At 40.6% G+C, this 20,266-nt stretch overlaps 4 protein-coding genes across 4 annotated transcripts in view; 1 reads left to right on the top strand and 3 right to left on the bottom strand.

Annotated features, from left to right (window-relative positions):
* Positions 1-5,504, bottom strand: part of LOC111644275 (deoxyribonuclease-1-like) — a 6,581-nt gene extending 1,077 nt beyond the window's left edge. The window contains exons 1-9 of the mRNA XM_087170093.1: positions 4,258-5,504; positions 4,068-4,162; positions 3,216-3,302; positions 2,867-2,979; positions 2,677-2,789; positions 1,907-2,061; positions 1,382-1,478; positions 515-653; positions 182-339 (exon numbers count right to left, since the gene is read on the bottom strand). Coding sequence (XP_087026219.1) covers positions 182-339; positions 515-653; positions 1,382-1,478; positions 1,907-2,061; positions 2,677-2,789; positions 2,867-2,979; positions 3,216-3,302; positions 4,068-4,162; positions 4,258-4,338 — 1,038 coding nt within the window. The 5' untranslated portion in view covers positions 4,339-5,504. The remainder of the gene's footprint in view (positions 1-181; positions 340-514; positions 654-1,381; positions 1,479-1,906; positions 2,062-2,676; positions 2,790-2,866; positions 2,980-3,215; positions 3,303-4,067; positions 4,163-4,257) is intronic.
* Positions 5,505-7,312: 1,808 nt separating this feature from the next.
* Positions 7,313-12,462, bottom strand: LOC111644283 (deoxyribonuclease-1-like). Its single transcript, XM_023393083.2, has 9 exons — positions 10,941-12,462; positions 10,142-10,227; positions 9,295-9,389; positions 8,976-9,062; positions 8,714-8,817; positions 8,482-8,594; positions 7,849-8,003; positions 7,568-7,664; positions 7,313-7,437 (listed from the first exon to the last, which is right to left on the bottom strand). Exons 2-9 carry the CDS (start codon positions 10,220-10,222, stop codon positions 7,390-7,392), a joined length of 780 nt encoding a protein of 259 aa, XP_023248851.1. The 5' UTR covers positions 10,223-10,227; positions 10,941-12,462; the 3' UTR covers positions 7,313-7,389.
* Positions 12,463-13,032: 570 nt separating this feature from the next.
* Positions 13,033-17,251, bottom strand: sec13 (SEC13 homolog, nuclear pore and COPII coat complex component). The gene is made up of 9 exons (XM_023393065.2): positions 17,120-17,251; positions 16,876-16,920; positions 15,899-16,014; positions 15,593-15,744; positions 15,316-15,449; positions 14,992-15,125; positions 14,528-14,648; positions 13,955-14,101; positions 13,033-13,812 (listed from the first exon to the last, which is right to left on the bottom strand). The coding sequence occupies exons 1-9, from the start codon at positions 17,120-17,122 to the stop codon at positions 13,702-13,704; spliced, it is 963 nt and encodes a 320-aa protein (XP_023248833.1). The 5' UTR covers positions 17,123-17,251; the 3' UTR covers positions 13,033-13,701.
* Positions 17,252-18,656: 1,405 nt separating this feature from the next.
* The window catches only part of cand2 (cullin-associated and neddylation-dissociated 2 (putative)), an 11,747-nt gene continuing 10,137 nt past the window's right edge, over positions 18,657-20,266 (top strand). Inside the window, exons 1-2 of the mRNA XM_023393064.2 lie at positions 18,657-18,843; positions 19,637-19,780. Of these exons, the coding sequence (XP_023248832.1) occupies positions 18,776-18,843; positions 19,637-19,780 (212 nt within the window). The 5' untranslated portion in view covers positions 18,657-18,775. The remainder of the gene's footprint in view (positions 18,844-19,636; positions 19,781-20,266) is intronic.

The following is a 20,266-nucleotide window of genomic DNA, read 5'->3' as shown; positions in this document are numbered from 1 at the left end:
ACACACACACACACACACACACACACACACACACTCTCTTACTTTTTTGTTCCTCTTTCATTTCTTGTGTTTTCCTTCGACTGCTTCTGTTTCTTTTCCTCTTTTCCTCTCCTTCTCTTTCACCTTTTCACTTTCTGTTATTATTATTTTTCTCGTCCTTTCTCCCTCCTCCTCCTCCCACCTCCTCCCTCCTCCTCATCCCTCCTCTCTTCTTCTGTGGTGTGCGCTGAACCTTCTTCTTCTGTGGTGTTGCCGACTGAACCTTCTTCTTCTGTGGTGTTGCCGACTGAACCTTCTTCTTCTGTGGTGTTGCCGACTGAACCTTCTTCTTCTGTGGTCCTGTAGTGTTCGAATTACATTAAACAAAACTGAAATGTTTGACCCAGAAAGAAAACACTGTAATATACTATCAATTCTACATCCATTCAAATAAATAAATAGTAATTAATCAAATTTAAATAGCTAGAATTGTGTTGTGGTTGATTATTATTATTATTTATGATACATTTGATACCTTTCCTCTGGGTTTGTCCTTTAATGGACGTCGTCTTTGTGCTGTGGGACACAGCCATCGTCCGCTGTCGTGGTGCTTTGTGTTTCTGGCTGCTCTTCAGCTCCACCTCCACAGGGTAGTGGTCACTGATACTGAGAGTCTTGCGAAGCAAATAAAGACACGTGTTGAATACCACTGTTATACAACTTTAGAAATGAGCAAAATTAAAAGCTTAATGATTTTAATTGACAAAAGTAAACGTTTTCTTTGAGAACTCAGACGGTTCTTCAGCTGTTAATGCTAACGTTAGCTATGTAGCAATAGCAAAACTTCCAGGGTATTTGCTGTGATGTAAGCTGAAAAACGTTAGCATGTCCGGCTAGCTAATTACAAAGCAGAAACCGCTCCCAACGTGGGGTTTAAGCTAACGTTTTCCCGCTCTTTATTGGATTCACTCCATCTAATGTAACCCAGGATAACGTTATGTTTCCGCTCATATCAGTTAGTCCTCACACAAAAATCTTCCTCTCATGTGACATTAGTAGTGAACATGCTACAAACGTGTATGGAGCTAAGGAACAAAACAGGGTGACGTTAGCACCAAAAACTGTCTGATCTTGCAGTTTTAACGATGGCTAATATTAAACTGCAATCAAGCACAACGGTGTGTCTTCGTTCCCACGTCTTAGATCGACCATCAGCTGATGAAGAGACTTTTTTCTTTCAACCAATTCATGGAGCTAACACTAGCTTATTTATTCAGCTAGCTATAACAGGTAAAACTGACAGTTGTAGTTGTTATTTTGGCTGAAATGAGAAGCTTCTTGAGAAATCTGATGGTAAATCAGCCTCCGTTAGTCTGAACTACAGCTTGGGCCTCAGTCTTACTTCTTTATCAGTCAGTTTGAACTTTCTCTGGAAGTTGAAAGACTTTGCAGAGCGGGGGACGACGGCTTCCAGCATGGCGTCTCCGTACACCACGATCCTGTTGGCAGAGAAGGCATCACACTGTTTAAACAGTAAGATGATGTCCGGAAAAACAACAAAAGAAATGTGATGGAGAGACACAAAAAGTCGTCAAAGAGACTCGATCGGGTTTCTCTCCAACACAGTCAAGAAAACTGAAGATGGCACATAATAGTGTCCAAATATACAATCACACAAAACAATTCAAATAAAATGTCTAGGGCAGATGGAGAATCAAGGCTTTCTTAAATTGTGCATGTGCTAAATTTAGAATATGAGATGACAAAGGATCGATATGATTGAACTCTGTGAATTAAACCAAACTGTGTTTGGGATGTTCGACAAACTGGACGCCAGAGTTTTCAAGTATTACAAGAGGAATAATTGTGGTATTACACAACTCCAACAGTGCTAACGTGTGTGTGTGTGTGTGTGTGTGTGTGTCACCTGTCGTAGGTGTTGTCGTTGCTGTTGCTCGTCGTGGTGTCGACATCATCGTCTATCAGCCAATGGTAGGGAGCCGAGAGGATGCGGATCTGTTCCTTCTTCTTCTTGGAGAGATAACGTCCATCTGCATTAAAGTCCCCAAGAATCATAATGTTCTAAAGAAAAAACAACAACAACAATAACATTAGAGTTTAATCACAGGTTAGATTTCCACCTTATTTTCTTTTCTTTTATTCCACTTTCATTCTACATTCTCCGCAGGGGAAATTACCAATACAACAAATAACAAATTCAAAGGACATTATTCTAAATGTGTAAATCTAAAGATGCTTTGACAAAGTGATTTAGAAGAAGAATAAAGAAGAAAGAATCAAATTATATTTATTTAGTTCATCATGTGTGTTCAGTTGTGAAGACATTGTAGATAAATGAAATGAAACAGGCTTGGTCGTTTTTTCTTATCACACTCACAGCTGCGTTTACTTACAGGTTATTATTCAAATATTCAACGGCCATAAACTGATAAAAGGCAGATCCATGAGACGGCAGAACAGTTTCCAGTGGTGAAATGTTTGTAGTAAAGAAAGACATTTCTGTCTGTAGTGTATTGTATGTGATATCATGGAATAACAGGAAGTGGAAGGCGGGAATGTTCGGGAGGAACGGAGACGGACTGATACAGAGGAAGAGGAGCCAATCAGAGCAGGGCAGACAATCACTCACAAAATAACATGTTATCATCGAACATGTCATCAGATTATCCAACCTACATCGGTTCCCCACTTCTTCCTGACGGCATCGACCACGTCATACAGCTCGTCCAGCTCCTTCAACGAATCCTCTGGTTTGGTGTGGACTGGGATCAGGACCAGGTCCTCCACATCTGGAGAGAAAGGTGATCACATGTGCATCTGGACAAGAGATGTAAATACTCAGAGGAACATACACAGCAGCACATACCTGTAGCTGGACAGCTGAAGCGCAGGATGAAGGGCTCTCGGGCGAAGGCGTCTTCATCTCCAACTTGATTATCTTCATACTGGTGAAAGTCCGTCAGTGTCACCTCGTCCTGTCTGAGACACACACATATAAACACACACAGGTGTGATAAGACACTGGTGTGTTTGTATGCTTACTACATTTACCATGAGCTGTATTTAAACCCATACAACGGCTTCACTTCATTGTTGGATTTGTTGTTTTATCTTAAACCATTCATCACAGCTAATTATCAATCAAGTCAAATGAGTTTAATCTGGGAGTGAGCTGCTCCTTTATCTGACGGTGGACCGTGAACCTGTTCTCTCACCTGTAGAAACACACAAACTGCTCCTTGTAGGTGTCTCGTCCCAGCTGGACGCTGGCGACCATGGAGTAGGGACGTTGTCTGTTACAGCTGAGGGAAACACAAACAACATTTAAAATGAATTGTTGAGTTACAGCCAACAACGTGTTTTGTCCAAAGTCTCAGTTCATCTTTGAGTCCAAGAGAACGCTTCCCTCGAGACGTTACTGAGATATCACGTTCACGAGGGACGGACGGACTGATGATGTAATGCCTCCGACCCGGGGCCATACAAACTGGAAAAACCGGTTGTTTACTTTGGCTGTCCTCCCCAAGAAAGCAACAGCACTGATTCATGCGAGTACGACACTAAAGTCTTATCTCCTGCCAACAGTAAACGCTTTATTGTGATACGGACAGGAAAGTTAGGGAAGAGAGAGAGAGGGTTTGAACGCAGGCTACTGCAGTAAAAGGTATGAGCTCGACCAGGTGACGCTGAGGCGTCTTTTTTATACAATTCTTTGTATTGAAGTTGAAGTTTCTGTGTCGGTTCATAGAGTTTTACTGCACAGTTTGATAAAAAGGGCCGAAGCCCAAACATACATTTACCCCCCAAACCTGTTGTCTGTTGCCCTTATCCCCCACCTGGACCACAAGCTTCCTATATCCTCACCTGGGTGTTTTTACTTCCCTAAACTCAACCTTAACCACCGCGGAGAAGATCAGAAAAGGAATCATTTTTAGTGCGCTCACCAACGTCGTTAAGGAACCCTCGCCTTAAATATTTGTGGCTTCAATATAAATATAATATAAATATTTAAAGCTGTTAAAAGAGAAGAAAAAAAGAGCTTCTTATAACCAGAGGCGACATCTCACCTGGTTTTGTTGAGTTCTTGTTTTAACGTCTTCATGGCTTCACCGCTCTTATCCACCACCTCCAGGATCACTATCACACTGTACTGAGAGATGATCTGGAACAGACACAGTCCACATGTTGTTTAGATGCCACACACACCAGGTACATACCTGAGTATACCTGACTATTACACAGAGAAATGATTCTCACCTTGGTGAGGTAGCGGCTGATGGTCTTGTCTGTGACTTTTTTCACTCCCAGGTTCTTGGCATTGAAGGCGGCTACCTTCATTTTGACTTTGTTTTGAAAGACAGATGATTGACAGCGGGTTAGAGGATGAATATACGTGACAAAATGTTCATACTGTACGTGACAGAGGAAAGAAATGAAGAAGAGAATCAGACCAAAAGCAGAAACTGAGGTAGACGAACTGTGAGAACGAAAAAAAGAGGCCACAGTGCAGAATCTGTGGTCTTGTTGAAAGCAACAGATCAGCTGTGACTCCGCCGTCTTCCTCCACAACAGATCTGTGATGCAGCTTCAACATGCAGCATAGAGATGATGATTTATAGGATTAACACTTAATATGAAGTGAGAAAGGAAACGTGCACAAGACGTTTATAGAAATCTTTCACCTGCACCAAGAGACTCGATTTACGCCGAACTTGGTGGAGGTCTGGGCTCTCTGAGCGCCCCCCCCCCCACTGACACCATGACCCTGACTTGAACTGAGAGGAAGTGTTGTGCAGATCAGTTTCCTACTTCCACGTTCACTCTCTGGTAAAGACGTCGTTCACACGTTAACAGATGTGACTTTAACATATGAGATAAAAGTTTCTCACCTCCATCAAGAAGGTTATGTCCTCACATGTTTGCATGTCTTTTTGATTGTTTGTTTGTTTGTTTGTTTGTTTTTGCAAAAAGTACTGAACCGATTTACCTCGTACTTGGTGGAGGGATGGGACATGGGTTAAAGGGCCGAATCCTGGAATTTCACTTCATTGAACATTGCAGCGCACGGCAGTTTTCAACATTTCCATCGGTTTCGTGGGAAATAATTCTAATTCTTCTTAATTATATTATGAGAAAAATAATACTATCAGATATATTATAGTATAGGATTAATTTGACTATTATTGATGCATTAATAATGTTGCAGCTTGCTGAGCTGGAGCATATTCACCTACTTTAAGGGCATTTTCACCATAATAATGAATCACATTTTATAAGATAATCAGATGTTTTGTATAAAAGTATAAAAGAGTAAAACGTACAATATTTCTCTGAGTATAAGTATAAAGTAGCATAGTGAGGAAATACTCAAGTATACACTTTTACCGCCTTGTCAACGAAACTGAGAATATTCCAGGTTTCATACAGTGTAAAATGCCAAGTGCACACAGTCATTCAGTGTTGATCAGTTCCAGTGCTGCAGAGGAGACTTCACTTCCTTATGGTAGATTAGTAAATAGAAAAATAACTTACCTGCCGCTCTGAAAAACAGCAGCTGCTCACGTGTCCTCAGACAAACTGAGACTGAACTCAGAACTGTCTAACTACAGAGACAGGAAGTGTGTCTACACACACACACACACACACACACACACACACACATAACTGATGCATGCAAACCATAACACACCCCACACTCTTTATCTTTTATCGTGGCCAGCCAGTGTTTCCCGTCTGTACGGCTGAGCCTTTCATCACAAACACCTCAGTCATCGTTAAACTATGAGGAAAAGATCATTAAAACTAAAACTTACTCCTTCATAAAGAAATTGTTTTAGAAAATATGTTTATGTTTTCTTTTCAAACCTGAAATGAGAGAAACAGGGACAGAGGTGGAGTGAGATTGTTGTAGTTAGCTTAGCTTAGCTTAGCTTAGCATAAAGACTGGAATCAGGAGGAAACAGCTCCGTCTAAAGCTCACTAAGAATAATATGTACCCGACCCAGATCTTTCCCAGACGAGTCTGAACAGAACCATAAAACAGTTTGATGGCCCTTCATCAGTGTATGAGTGTGATGTATGAATGTGTGAGTGAATGGGTGAATGTGGCAAGTATTGTAAAGGTCAGTAAGACTAGAAAAGTGCAAGTCCATTTACCATATCAATATTATAGATATAGTTGCAATTACATATCCAACAAAATTTGTCTGCTGTTGCAGTTGAGTTGTATAGAAATGTAAGATGTAGGAGACAGCTCTGCTATCAGGTTATCATGCACGTTGGAAGATGATACCAGGGGACCTGGAAGTCAGTGGCAAACTGGGATCCCACGTCCACGCCGTTCTTAAAGGGCCAGTAGAACTCAAATCTACTGGCCAAGTGTAAGTCGACATGTTGTGTTGGACACCTGTTCTGTGGTGCTTTTATGTTTTGGTGAGCCAAAGACAATCTCCACTGTGATGGAGAAATGAACTTCTATTCTATTCTATGTTAATCGTATTGAATTCGGCCTTGCTGCGCAGCCTCACTCTCAGTTTGTCTAATAAAGGAGATGCAGCCCACTAAGGCGTGCCGTCTGAAATGAGACGGTCTCGTTTATGGAGGATTTTCTGTTTATTCTCAGCTGCTGTTTTAATCTGTTTTTAAAAAGGGATTCATCACTGATGCGCAATGAAACTCGGGATAAGAATCCGTCGTTGTGCAGAAACAACATACACATTGTGTTTGTGCTTTGTTGAATGACGTAACGGCTAAATCTTCTGTCCGAGTGCAATTTGTTCAGTTAAAAAGATTCCATATATATGTAGTAACTCTCTCTCTTATATATACTCACTTTAACTTTTCACAAACCTTTATTTGTCATTAAAGTGTCGAAATATCATGTGGTGTCACCAATATTAGCAACAACTATATTATATTCAAAATAAGATATTAATCACTGATACAGTTTAATTAAGTGAATGGTTTTTAGACATTTTTATTGGTGTTATGCAATTTATAGGAAAAGTAAGTTTTCAGATCATTATTTACCAAAACTCTAAAGATTTGAATACTTGTTTCTAAACAGTATATATTACTCAGAACATTATAAAAAATGTTATATATTTTAAATATTTATAAATTTGAATGTATATGTTAAGGAAATTAGATAATTTTAAGATAAATCACGGTCGCACCACATTGCAATAAATATTCTTATTTTGTGTATTTTAAAATCGGCCTGTGGAAAATCCTTATACGTCATTGACCCACATTCATGTACATCATTAATGTTTTGTAATAACAAGCTGTAACTCTCCTCACACAACAAAGATCATGCTTTCATGATTTAGTTTATTTCTGATAAGACACAGTTAAATGTGCAAGAGAAAGCAGTGATATACCACAGAGCTACTGAAGCTCCACCTCCACAGGGTAGTGGTCACTGATGGCTTGAGCCTGGAAAGAAAACAGGTCATGAGTCTTTTTAAAACCAGCAAGGTGGTAAAAAATAGTTTGTTTATTATATAAAAGTTTTTACTGATCTAAGTTGATTAACACTTTCATGTAAAATGTCAAACGGTCTTACATCGGCATCAGACAGATGGTAGGCTCTCTGGAAGTTGAAAGCCTTAGCGGAGTTCTCCACAACAGCCTCATGCATTCGTTTTCCATACACCACAATCCTGTTGGCAGATGTTTGGTAGGTTGTTAGGTAGATAGATAGATAGATAGATAGATAGATAGATAGATAGATAGATAGATAGATAGATAGATAGATAGATAGATAGATAGATAGATAGATGGAGGAAGATATATTGATATATGTGCTCAGTTAAGACACAACTAAAAAACAAGATGTAAAGATACCTGTCATAGGTGTGGTCATTATTATTACTAGTCGTGGTGTCGACATCGTCATCTATCAGCCAGAAGTATGGAGGATACCACAGGGGACTATTTTCCTTCTTCTTCTTTGAAAGGTATTGTCCATCTGCATTGAGGTCCCCCAAAATCATAATGTTCTGCAGGAAAATATCAATAGAATTCATCATCACAAACGTCATCAGCAACAGCCACAAAGCAAGTATTCTGCTGTGTAATATGGCGTACCCCAGGGCTCTGTTCTTGGCCCTCTGCTTCTCTCTCTTTATATTTCACCTCATGGCCAAATTATTCGCATTCATGAAATGAATGTCCACTGTTACACTGATGGTACTCTGCTGTATGTGACTGTAAAGACTTGACGATTCACCTCAAATTATGAAGTTAGAGGTCTGTTGTGTGTTTGTTGTGAAAAGCTGGAAGTTTCGAAACGTTCTGCTTCTAACTTCAGATATGACTGAGATGCTGGTCACTGGCCCGAGCTGACATAGACACCAGTTTGATCCAGGGACAGTAACTCTCAACAGCTGTATGATTTCTTATAGTCTGACAGCCAAGAATCTGGGTGTCACATTTGATCCTTTCATTTCTATTCTATTCTGTTCATATCCAACTCACAATAGCGTTGAATTCATTCTTCACAGCTTGGACCACTTCACCCAGAGCGTTCAGCTCCGTCTCTGCATCCTCTGGTTTGCTGTGGACGGCGATCAATACCAGCTTCCTCACATCTAGAGGAAACAAATACACACAGTGAGATATGGCTAAACCAGTGGACACACACACACACACACACACACACACACACACACACACACACACACACACACTCACACACACACACACACACCAGTATTAAGACACTTGAACTGCACAGCGAAGGGCTCTCTGGCAAACACATCTCTCCCCTCCTCTTCGTACTGGAAGGAGTCGATCAGCTTCACCTCACTCTCTCTGAGACACACAGATGCAATGTGTTAGTATGTGCATCCTTCATCTATTAAATAAAGCAATTGGTACACAGGGCTGCCACCCGAGGGTCCAGCACCTCCAGGGACCGGAACCGACAAGCCTACGTGTCCGTCCTGGAGAAAGAAAAGAGTCTTTCATACCTGTAGAAGAAGACAAATTTCTCCCTGTAGGTGCTGCGTCCCAGCATTTTGCTGCTCTCCATGGAGAAAGGATCACGTCGATTGTCTCTGTCAAAGAACAGAGAAGACAAAAACTGAAACACTCACACAAGTTTAGTCATCACATCTTTGGTTTTTGTGCCAGAGTAGAAGCACCACAGTATTTCATCCCTAGTGGCCGACACCTGCGTTACACCTTAGATGCAACAGTTAACTGGTGTTGGACGTTGATAAAATTAAAATTATCCCTCTCAAAGACATCTCAGGAGAATCACTGTGTATTTGTGTTTAGAGAACTCACCTGTATTCATTGAGTTTTTTGAGGAAATTCTTCATGGCCCTGCCGTTGGCATCCACCACCTCAAGCATCACCACCACACTGTACCGAGACACAATCTGCAAGAGACACAGCCAACACCACACTTACATCTGTATCTGTCCCACTGTGATACGTTAAAATATCTTCTGTGAAAAAGGTCAATAAATTATGAATAATGAAGTAAGAGATGTAGAAACAAATACAACAATAAATCAAACTGTGTTTGTGTTTGTACCAAGCAACAGCCTCCAGGGCTGAAACCTGAAGACAACACTGAAGAACCAGAAGCTGCAGTTCCTCTAACGGCCACTAGAGTCTGGCTCCAACAGTGAGTCAGTCCCCATAGACTCCCATGTTAAAATGTCCAACTTTACAGCAGAAATAAACATGTTTACAGCCTGGTACAAAAACTGTTTTGGTCTCTAGAGCTAATTTCCTTCATCATGACACCTGTTTATATTACTCACCTGTTTATATAACTCACCTGTTTACATTTTATTAAGGACTAAAGTTATGGAGAATTGAGGGCGTGGCCTCTTTGAGTGACAGGTGGGTGAGCGTATGATTGCCACAAACCAGCATTAACTGATGTCTCAGCTCCACCTCTTTGTGAATTTTTGGATTAGCTGGGAGTTAGGGACGAAGTCAGGCTCTGCCAAGATGGCAACAGTGGAGCAGCTCACTCTGAGCTTAAAAACTACTCTTGGATGACATCATCGAGGCTACGTCTGTCTTTATATACAGTCAATGATTTTTTACACTTTTTTGTTTTTTAACATAATTATTTGTTAAATGAACTATCACCACCTGGTGCAGCACAGTGACTTACCTTGATAAGATTTGTCCGCACAAAGTCATCGTTGACTTTGCTGAGTCCCAGCATCTTGACATTGAAGGAAGCAATCTTCATTTTGACTGCGAAAACAAAACTCACAGCTCACTGACACGTTTATGTTCAGCATGTATACAGCAATGTTTCCTAAGATCACTGTCTTAGTTTAGCATGTTAGCATGCCAATGTACACTGATTAGGCTGAGGCTGATGGGAGTGTCATAGTTTCCTAAGTACTTGGTCATAAATCAAAGTTTTCAACAAATTAAAAGCTTGACTTCATGTAGGAAAACGAAAATCTGTAACGAACTGAATTTCAGTCCTATAAATAGTTGTTCAGTCAGCAAAATGGTGGAGTGACTAACATGGCTAAAAATAAATCATATGGGCGGGAAAATGTGGGATGGAAATAAAGTGACAGTTTGGAAACATCAAATTCTATTTATCATTTATTACAACCTCTAGATATAATGTATACAGCAGGGAGGTGAGTTTGTCCCAGCTTGTTAAAAGATAAAACAGAAATCATTCAGACAATAGTTTTTCCACTCTTGGCGCTTTTCTTCACTGGTCCGGAAATTTCCTTCATGACACACTGAGGCTCCAGAACCAAACACTGACTCATTTCCTCACTAACAGCGAGAGAGATTTTAACTTCTACTTGTTAATGTCTCGTGACCGATCTGACCCAGCGTCAAACAACAGAAAACAATAAAGAATAAAGTCTGACAGCTGCTGAATTATCACTTTCCCATCTATCACAGGTAGAAAACAAAGTAATGAACCACAAACTCACCGGCCGAGCTGATGCGAGGTGAACGAAGTGTTCGAACAGCAGAGAGCAGACAGACTGTGGCTGAGTATCTGCAGAGAACAATCTCATCCCATTAACCACGGAAGGAAACGCTGCCAACCAAAAAACTGGCGCGCAAACACCCCCGGTCAAATGATTGATAGGATATCCCCACGGAAACCATAGAAAGTCTTGTGAAGTGATTAACCATTTCATGTCTTTGTACTTTACTTGAGAGTTTCCGTTTTCTTCTACTTTATACTTTTACTTCATCACGTTTCAGATGTCTGACTCCTGCTCTAAACTTCTCTCACTGATTTCATTGAAGTAAGAGTTTGAGGCCCAAAGATGTCAAATCCTCTTGTTTTGTGTTTTGTGTCGTTTCCTTTCCTCTTCCATTAATCATCTCACGACCCCTCAGATTTGTCTTGTGACTCTTTGGAGGGGCCCGACCCCTATGTTGGGAAACACTGGATTAGGGATTTCAGGACATGCTTGACTAATTTAATCAAATTGTTGTTGAACTAATCAGACAGACAAAACTTCATTCATTTTTCAGTTCCTTCTTAGTTTGAACCTTGAACCAATCAAATGAAGCCCAGTTTCCTCTCTTCTCTGACTCTGAATCACTGATCCATAGACTTCCACCCACGCTTCTGAAACCGCCAACAAACATTTTGATGAAAGGTGTGAAAACCTTCACACCGGGACTTTTACTGTCATGTTTCCTGACTGACGATAATTAACTTTCAGAACTGGCACAGCTGCGTCTTAATGTTGATGAAAAGAAAATGTTGCTGTGGATCTGATGACACTGAATATCTGAGGTGGAGCGTTTTACTGTCGGACACTTTGAAACTTCAAACCCTGGAGTCAAAGAGCCGAGACCGCAGAGCTGCTCCAGTTTCTGAGGACACACCAACACTTTACATTCAGTATATAGATCAATACAGTAGATTGTTCCCTTCTATCTCTGTACAGTCAGTAGTAAAATCAGTCTCACCGTGAAAAGCTGCCAAATAAACCTCAAGTTATTCATAATACTATGAATACAGACCTGTAGTTTTTACACACATCAGAATGAGAATAATAAACCAACATGTGTGTGTGTGTGTGTTCAATAGTGTCATAATGAGCTTCTCTCAAGTGTGTTTATCTATTTGTGGGATGAAGGATTTCTGCATTTTCTTTCTAATCTTGTTACTTTATCTTGGTGTTTATAATTGTATATAATTTTAGTATTAGTTTATGACTTTAGATCAATGAAAGCTTTAATGACAATAGTGCAATTTAAAATGTGTGTGTTGTTTGTTATTTGTGCTATTTAGTAATTTTCTATTCTATTTGAATATCCGTTTATACACTATTTCCTTTCTGTGCTTGTTACTTTATTTTGGTATTTATGATGGTATATAATCGGTATTTATTATTATTGTAAATTTGTTCTATTTGTGTAGTTTTTGTTTTATAAAAAGTCTGTTAGTTTGAGCAGAACAGTCTATAAAAGACGGGGGGGGGTTTGGATGTTTCACATTTCCTGTCTGTCTCCAATTTCCCGTCAAATAAAAGCATAAAAATGCCCGAAAATTAACCTTAACTTAAAAAAACCAACATGAGCCGGATTAAATCTAATTATAATGGATTACATTAAATTATAACCTCCACGTCTCTAGAACGAGAACCAGGTGAGATCAGCTGAGTAAACAGACTTCATACATGTTTGAGTCGTTACGTCTCCACAGAAACTTCAGCTGTTACGATGAGATGATCAAACAGGAGTAAAGGAGAAACACGACGCGCTCTTTTACATTAAAGTTATTTAATTACATCAAATATGAAAAAAAACATCCATGGTTTCTGATTTTACAACTGGAGGAAAAAACACTGTTTACAATTAAGCCCCATTCATGGTTGTCTTGGCAACAGATTGACTGATTCTGGTTGCCGTAGCAGTGTAGTGGCTGATTAATTAAGGCAGGTTCTGGATTTACAAACACCTGCTGACGTTCTGATCCCCGTCGACCGACCTCCGACCTCTGATAAAGAACCTGTACGTGTCAGCAGTTCACTACATAAATCACTTTTTATATTTCGCTGTAGAAACCAGGAAGTCGAGTGAATGTTTCTGATTTGAGCCACTGTGAGAACATGAGGATGTTTTCGGGCCGAGATCTGAAGCTGGTTTTGCACCAAAACATTTAATATAATGAAGAATAAATTGCCTTCATGCTCAATAAGAAGCTTGTTTAGTGGTTTCAATGAACCAGCAGATAAAATAAAGAAAGTTAAGGGACAGTTGCCGCCGAGGATTCTGGGATCACCCTGGTAGTTTTGTTCTCCGCTGGTGGAGGTGGAATGTTTCAGGAGCAGAGCATCATGGGATGGATTTGTAAAGAACTGATGTACATGTGAACAAACAGAAAGAGACGCAGTGGAGTGCATCTGAGAAAAATCTTGGGGCAATTATCATCAGTCGTGTTTGTATTTAGAAACGTCATCAGACAGGAAAAGAAACCAAACACGCTCGTCACCGCGAACGTTTCTCTTCCTCCTGATGAAGTTTAGAAACATGAGGAGACGTCAGACTCCAGCTGGAGCCTGAAACCAACAGATTACAAACCAAGTTCAGAAGCTCAGGACGACCTTTAGGTGTCCGTTCAAATGTCCGACATGTTGATTAACGCTGAATTCATCTTTGAAGACTGGGGTCATCCTGGTAGGGTCAGGGCTCTTTGTTGTGTGTGTGTGTGTGTGTGTGTGTGTGTCACTGCTCGTTCTGCTGTGTGTCTGTGATGGTGGAGACGGCGCCCTGACCCTTGCTGACGTCGCTGATACAGGCCCACTGACCGTCCATCGACTCCTTCCACAGCGTCACCTACAACACACACACACACACACACACACACACACACACAGAGTCATAAGAAGAGAAGTTTTTAGCAGATTCAGAATCATAATTCATTTGGGCGGGAAATAAAACACAAGGTACAGCGTCTGTGTGACTTCCTCGTCTCTACCTTGTTGTCTCCCCCAGAAACAGCCAGTATATTCCCAGTGATGGACCAGCTGACGTGCCAGACGACGTCGTTGAACTTATGGAGCAGTTTGGCCGTCCAGGTGTTGCCTGCCGGGTCGTCACACGTCCAGATGAACACGCGTCCGTCCTGGAAGAAGGTGCAAAGGAAAGAGTGAGTGTGTCTCCAGATCAGCAGTGGAGGGAACAGGACGTTATCTCTGGCTCCACCTGGTGGTACAGGTGAGTAAATTCACACTAGACTTTAGTTTTTTATAAAATAACCTGCTGATAAAAAGGAGAGGAGTTTGGCGGCATAACGAGGTGTTTTCTTGATGATAATACAACAGGATTTCTGTTTAAAATGCGCTTCAGTGATGAGAAGCCACAAATTATTTGTTAAAATACAGTTAAAAGCAGGTAAAAGAGCTATTACAAGTCACCTGAGGAAGGTAACACCTGGCTAATAACTGTTGAAGAAATCTTCTTAATCGAGAAAATTGACACATATCTTTTGATTAAAGGAAGAAAAATGGAAATTAAAAAAAAAAGACACAAAATGGTGATAAAATCTCACCTGGGAGCAGCTGGCGATGGTGCTGGTGGGGAGACCGATAGAAGGAGCCCAGCCGACGTCTCTCACCCAATCACTGTGAGCCTCCAGCTTCTGATCCTCCTTCCACTGACCGTCTTCTTCTCTGGAGGCAGGAAGTGACCATCAGTGACAGTTAACTCAGTAACCCTCAGATCACAGAGTCTTTATTTTACAAGACAAAGAAAAATCACTTCCCTGACGAGAACTTCATTTTAATTTTCCTCGTCAAAACCACATTTTTAAATCCTATTAACACCTTTATGTTTTAACACTTTGTCCCAAGTCTTAAACATCCTCGTCCACCTCACTCAGGATGCTACCAACCAAGTTACTGTGAAAACCCTGAGATGAAATATCCGTGTGTGTGTGTTTCCTCCATCACTAAACACAACACAGAAAAACCACAAGCACCAGAGAGAAGTTCAAAAGAAACTCCAGTAACATACTTCCAGAGTTTGACCAGGTTGTCGCAGCCTCCGGAGACGAAGCGCTTGACGTAGTTCGGCTTCTGTCCTGACGGCTGGTCGATCAGACTTCCTGGAACCACAGCAGGAGCCCAACTCACTGCGTTACAGCCGATCTGCAGGACGATCACAACAACTGGGTTTATAGACAGCGTCAGCTCAGCTCACTCTGTTATCACATGCACGTTGGCGTGAATGGAAAACAATGACAGAGATTTATAATATTTAAGCCTGTGTTTCATCTCACAACATGATGGAAATAAACAAATTAAAGTTCAGTGTGACTCAGAAGAGTGTGTCGCTCACAGTGTGTGCGTTGCTGATCTTCTTGACGTCCCACTGCTGATCGCCAGTGAACGTGAGGAGGGAAATGGCTCCGTCTGAGCTGCCGCAGGCCAAGATCAGGCCGAAGTCATAGGGACCCCAGCAGACGGAGTTCACTGCAGAGTGAAGAACAAGAGACCGTCAGGGAAACATCACAGCTGGTTTGAAATGGATGGAAAACCTGGATAATTCCTCTAGAGAACCAGAGTGATAATCACACACTGATTTGTCTGTGGGAGCAGAGCACGGAGACACACACCTGACGACTCGTGTCCCGTGTACTCGTACATCTTGTCCCAGGCTCCGTTCTCCTCCTTCCAGATGATGACTTTACGGTCGTAGGAACAGGAAGCCAGGATGTTGCCGAACATCGGGTGAGCCCACGCCACCTGCCACACGGGACCTTCATGGCTACACACACACACACACACACACACACACACACACACACACACACACACACACACACACACATACAGATATTTACTCAAATATGGTGTTACAGATTAAAAACGACTGGAAATCAAATTTTCAATGTAACTTTTGGTTAACTTTGGTTTCTTACCCTCTGAGGTCTGCGACCAGGATCTGACCTCCGTTTCTGACATCGAAGATCTTCACGGTGCGATCAGACGAACAGGTGGCAAGTCGAGTCCCGTAATAATCCATCTGGGCATCGTGCTGAAACACACAGAGCAAGAGCTTAAACCTGCAATAACTGATACAGCAACTGATCTTTGGCCATTTAGTGTCAGTGGAAACAAGCTGTAAAGTCAACACTGATGCCATCACCTTTTAAGTGATCATGTTGTTAAGCAAATAGTTTCTTATTTATACATCCAGCAGTTACAGAGCAACATGATGATTCATGTTTGTGTCACCTGAATCAAAGCTGGGACATGTTTGTGGCAACTGACAACATAAACTGTTGTACAGGTCTTGTACAGTTGTGCAGTTAAATCAAACAGTTCAGTGAAATGCTGCTTTGTGAGACTGATTCCTCAGCATAAGCAGAATGTGTCTGTAAATCATATCAACACTGGAAATCAGTCTGACATAAGGAGAACAAACAGTTGTACACCAAACAAAAATGTCAACTCACTTATTAAGGCGGCATCTTTCATTCATTTTCAGTACTGATTAATCTGATGATTATTAACGTGAATAATCGATTAATAATTGCTCTAAATGTCATAAAATGTAAGATGTTCACCAGATATTTTATTTTGTCTGTTCAATTTACAATTATATAAAGAGAGACGAATAAACAATAAAAGCATCAAATCCTCTCATTGAGGAAGTCAGAACCACGTAATACTTGTACTCTTATTCTGAAAACCAGCTAAACGATTAACTGACTATGAAACAGTGTTAACAGACTAATATCAGCTCATATTGACATGATATATTCTGACAAACAAGCAACGTAACGTGTGAAGACACATTTGTGGTGACTTAACTCTCACAACTATGTTATATTAGTAAATCCTGTCTGTTTAGCAAATGCTAACGTTAGCCTGAAACAGTGGGAAAACAACTTACGATCATGTCCTCGTGCGAGGTGTCCACCGTGTTGATGACAGAAACCTGAAATTCACAAACAAGTAAGTCAGAACTAAAACGACAAAGAATATTAAGACACAAACTTTAAAGATTAGCTCTCTGCTGTTAGCATGTCTGCTAACGAGCTAGCTACCCGGTCACGTCAGCAGCCGGCGGTAAACGTTAAACAACAAACACGTTAACGGCGTCACCGGCAGCTTAAACCAAACGTGTCCAGACTCACCATGTCTGCGGATAAACCAGAAACTAAATCCAGAAAATTATTATTCCTTCTTTATCTGGAGATGAATTGACCAGATTCACCGCCCGCTCCGACGTGGCAACAAGTGCAGAGCTCGGTCCCACCACTATTCCTACCGGCGGAAACGTCAGCGAGCCCAACAAAGGTTCCACATACCAACCACACAGTTTACTTCGCATCCGATAGTTAGTTGGAGGTTAAAATAAAACCTTAAAAAGACCAAACAAGCTGTAAATGTTAAATTAATAAAAGAGATTCAAAATATAACAGAGCTGGATTATTAACCTACTCCCCCCCGGGCCCAGGAACCCCAGGGACCCCCAACAAGCCCCTGTTTTGGCCGCTTCTCCTGTCATTAAAATCCCGTCTGGAGCTGCATGTTCGTGATTTTAATTGGATCTTTGAGCTGGTGCTGCGTGAGGAGCTGCTCGTCCTCCTACTTTTCATCAGCTCAGTTTGACCTTTGTGTAAAAATGTAAACAAATCAAATGGACCGCTGTAATATCAGCTGATATTCTCTTTATAGCTTTGATTTTAACCTTTATTTGTTTACATTTTGTCAAACCGGCAACATTAAAAGTATGCCAAATTCACTGTTAGTATTTCCTGTTTTTAGTGTAACCACGAATAAACATAGAACTATCATATAACAGTCATACTGAAATAAACTTAAAAACATTTTGATTTTCAGGCAAGTTCTGAAGCGTCTTTTCTCTTTGATTTCTAAGTGGATTTATGGTCATTTAACATAATGACATCCTTTGGGAATCTTAAATCACACTAGATGATTTCAGTATGTGTTTCTATGTATGTTTTATTAATTAACCCCCATCAGCATCTTTGGAGGCTTTTGACTTCCTCCAGCTGAACGTCCATTTCCGGTTTAGATCAATTATAGAGCAGCACGGTGAGTAATTATTTCTATTGATAACAAACTTTTTGTAAGACTGGACAAGAAAACACAATTCATTTGTTCTAAGTTGCTCATATTGTATTACATTCTGGAAAGACTTTGGAAATTACATTTACCTGTCATTAACATTGAACAGAAAAATATTTTCACTTATTTTGAATGTAAAGATAACAGTTGTTAACATCTTAATTTTACTTGGAAAATTTCATATTCATAAGGCGAAATTTCTAAAATGAAATCCCTCATTTAAGTTGTTTTTAATTGATCTTGAACTTGGAGTCTCTTAAATTTGCAACAAACAGGAAGTCCATGTCAGGAGTTAATATCTATTCTGAAATGTTTGTCTGAAGAAGTCGGTCATTTAAAATATGTATTCGCCCTTTCTTTAATTATTATTTTTGTTTCTTTTATTTAAGAATTGATGTGTCTAATTGTTTGTAAAAAAAAAAATCCCCCCAAAAAGAGTATTTTATTTGCCACCTCCCTCCATGATGTTCACTATGTGTCCACACGGTGGCACCATAATCCTGAAGCACTTTTCTCTCGCGTCTATTTTTATCTGAACTCCCCCAGTATCAGGTTCCTCACCGGGTGCTGATCCCGTGTTCCCTCCCTCTGTCCCCTGCAGCCTCGCCATGTTGTCGGGTTAAAATCTGTTGCCCCAGTTTTGTGGTTTTATCGCAGAGTTCTTCTCACAGCGCCGGGACAGCTGTCAAAGTGCCAACATGTCGAGTGTGTCTTACCACATCTCCAACCTGTTGGAGAAAATGACATCAACTGACAAAGACTTTAGGTAAGAGGCAGAAACAGTGTGTGTCTGACAGTGAGATGACACTTTTGGGTCCTGACTCATTCACTGTATGTGTGTGTCAACTTACTACACTACTACATTTCTTCACTTATTTTAAAAGAAATTTTATTTTATTTCATATTTCTCTTTTCTCAAGAGACAAAACGTCTTCAAACTAGAGCTGCAACTAATTATTGATTTAATTAAATCAATTAATCAGCAGATTTTCTTTTGGTTTGTTTTCTCTTCAGTGTAAAATGCCTGAAAACAGTGAAACATACCAGTGACAATCTCCCACAGACCAAGGTGACATCTCCAGCTGTCTTGCTTTGTCCCAAACCCAAAGATAATCAGTTTAGTGTTGGACAAAGAAAAGCATCAAATTTTCAAACTACAGAAGCTGGAAACAGCAAATCTGTGGCATTAAAACTGATTAATTGCTTTAAAAAGTAGATGGCGATTAATTCTCTGCTGATGAACTAACTGGTTAATCCAGTTATGACTGCACCTCTGTGTTTACCCAGTTTGGAGAAAGTGTGTTGGTGTGTGTGGTGAGATAAGAGTGGTTATAAATGACATTATAATACAGGTTTGAATCATTTAATCAACTTATATTAACTGGTGATCGACTTCTTCTTCTGCGTTTGTTTCCTGTTTCTTCTCATTTAACCCTGCAAACATGAAATCAGAAATATTACTGAGTTGAGTTGTTAACTCTCGACTCATCCCACTTTGTCCCTTTCTGTGTGTGTGTGTGTGTGTGTGTGTGTGTGTGTGTGTGTGTGTGTGTGTCCAGGTTCATGGCCACCAACGACCTGATGCTGGAGCTGCAGAAGGACAGCATTAAACTGGACGAGGACAGTGAGAGGAAGGTGGTGACCATGCTGCTGAAACTGCTGGAGGACAAGAACGGAGAGGTGCAGAACCTGGCTGTGAAATGGTAAACACACACATGCACACACACACACACACACAGCGGCTTTAATGCAGCAGCTGCTGCACTGCAAAACTATATTTTAAAGATCCTCACCAAACATGTTTTATAAGCTGAATAAAAACTCTGCTTTAAGTCATAATCAATGGGTTTTCAATAAAAACCTTGAGTTAATATTAGAGGAAATCAACCATCTATGAATGTCAGTATCGGTTCATTATAAAAGTTTAGATATTGGACACAAGACGTTTCCTGCTTCACTGAGAAGTCAGCTCTTAGTGTTTGTGTCCCGCGAGGTTCAAGTTCCCACATCACACCTGTGTAAGTTTCATATTGGGCCGTGATTGGGCCCTGTCCAGGTGTTACACTGAGATTCCAGGTGAGCTCAGAGAAACTTCCTCAGACGAGTGTGAACACAAACTCGTCTCTCTGCACAGTGACGCTCAAACATCCAAGTGACAACAAGCAAAACACATTTGAGAGACTTTAATA

The sequence above is a fragment of the Seriola lalandi genome, unplaced genomic scaffold (assembly GCF_002814215.2).
Source record: "Seriola lalandi dorsalis isolate HSWRI2012SDOR001 ecotype SW California unplaced genomic scaffold, Sedor1 jcf7180002054928, whole genome shotgun sequence".
Classification (NCBI taxonomy): Eukaryota; Metazoa; Chordata; class Actinopteri; order Carangiformes; family Carangidae; genus Seriola; species Seriola lalandi.
This window is presented reverse-complemented; position numbering and strand designations above follow the sequence as displayed.

Bases quoted from the DNA above. Each gene is read 5' to 3' on its own strand.
- LOC111644283 (XM_023393083.2), bottom strand. From the start codon at position 10,222: ATGAAGATTGCTTCCTTCAATGTCAAGATGCTGGGACTCAGCAAAGTC. The intron at 9,390-10,141 runs GTAAGTCACTGT...TGTCTCTTGCAG, and splicing joins TGCGGACAAATCTTATCAAG to ATTGTGTCTCGGTACAGTGT. The intron at 7,665-7,848 runs GTATCTTTACAT...ATCTGCCAACAG, and splicing joins AATGACCACACCTATGACAG to GATTGTGGTGTATGGAAAAC.
- sec13 (XM_023393065.2), bottom strand. The intron at 15,745-15,898 runs GTAAGAAACCAA...GTGTGTGTGTAG, and splicing joins CTGGTCGCAGACCTCAGAGG to CCATGAAGGTCCCGTGTGGC. The intron at 14,102-14,527 runs GTGAGATTTTAT...ACCTTCTTCCAG, and splicing joins CCATCGCCAGCTGCTCCCAG to GACGGACGCGTGTTCATCTG.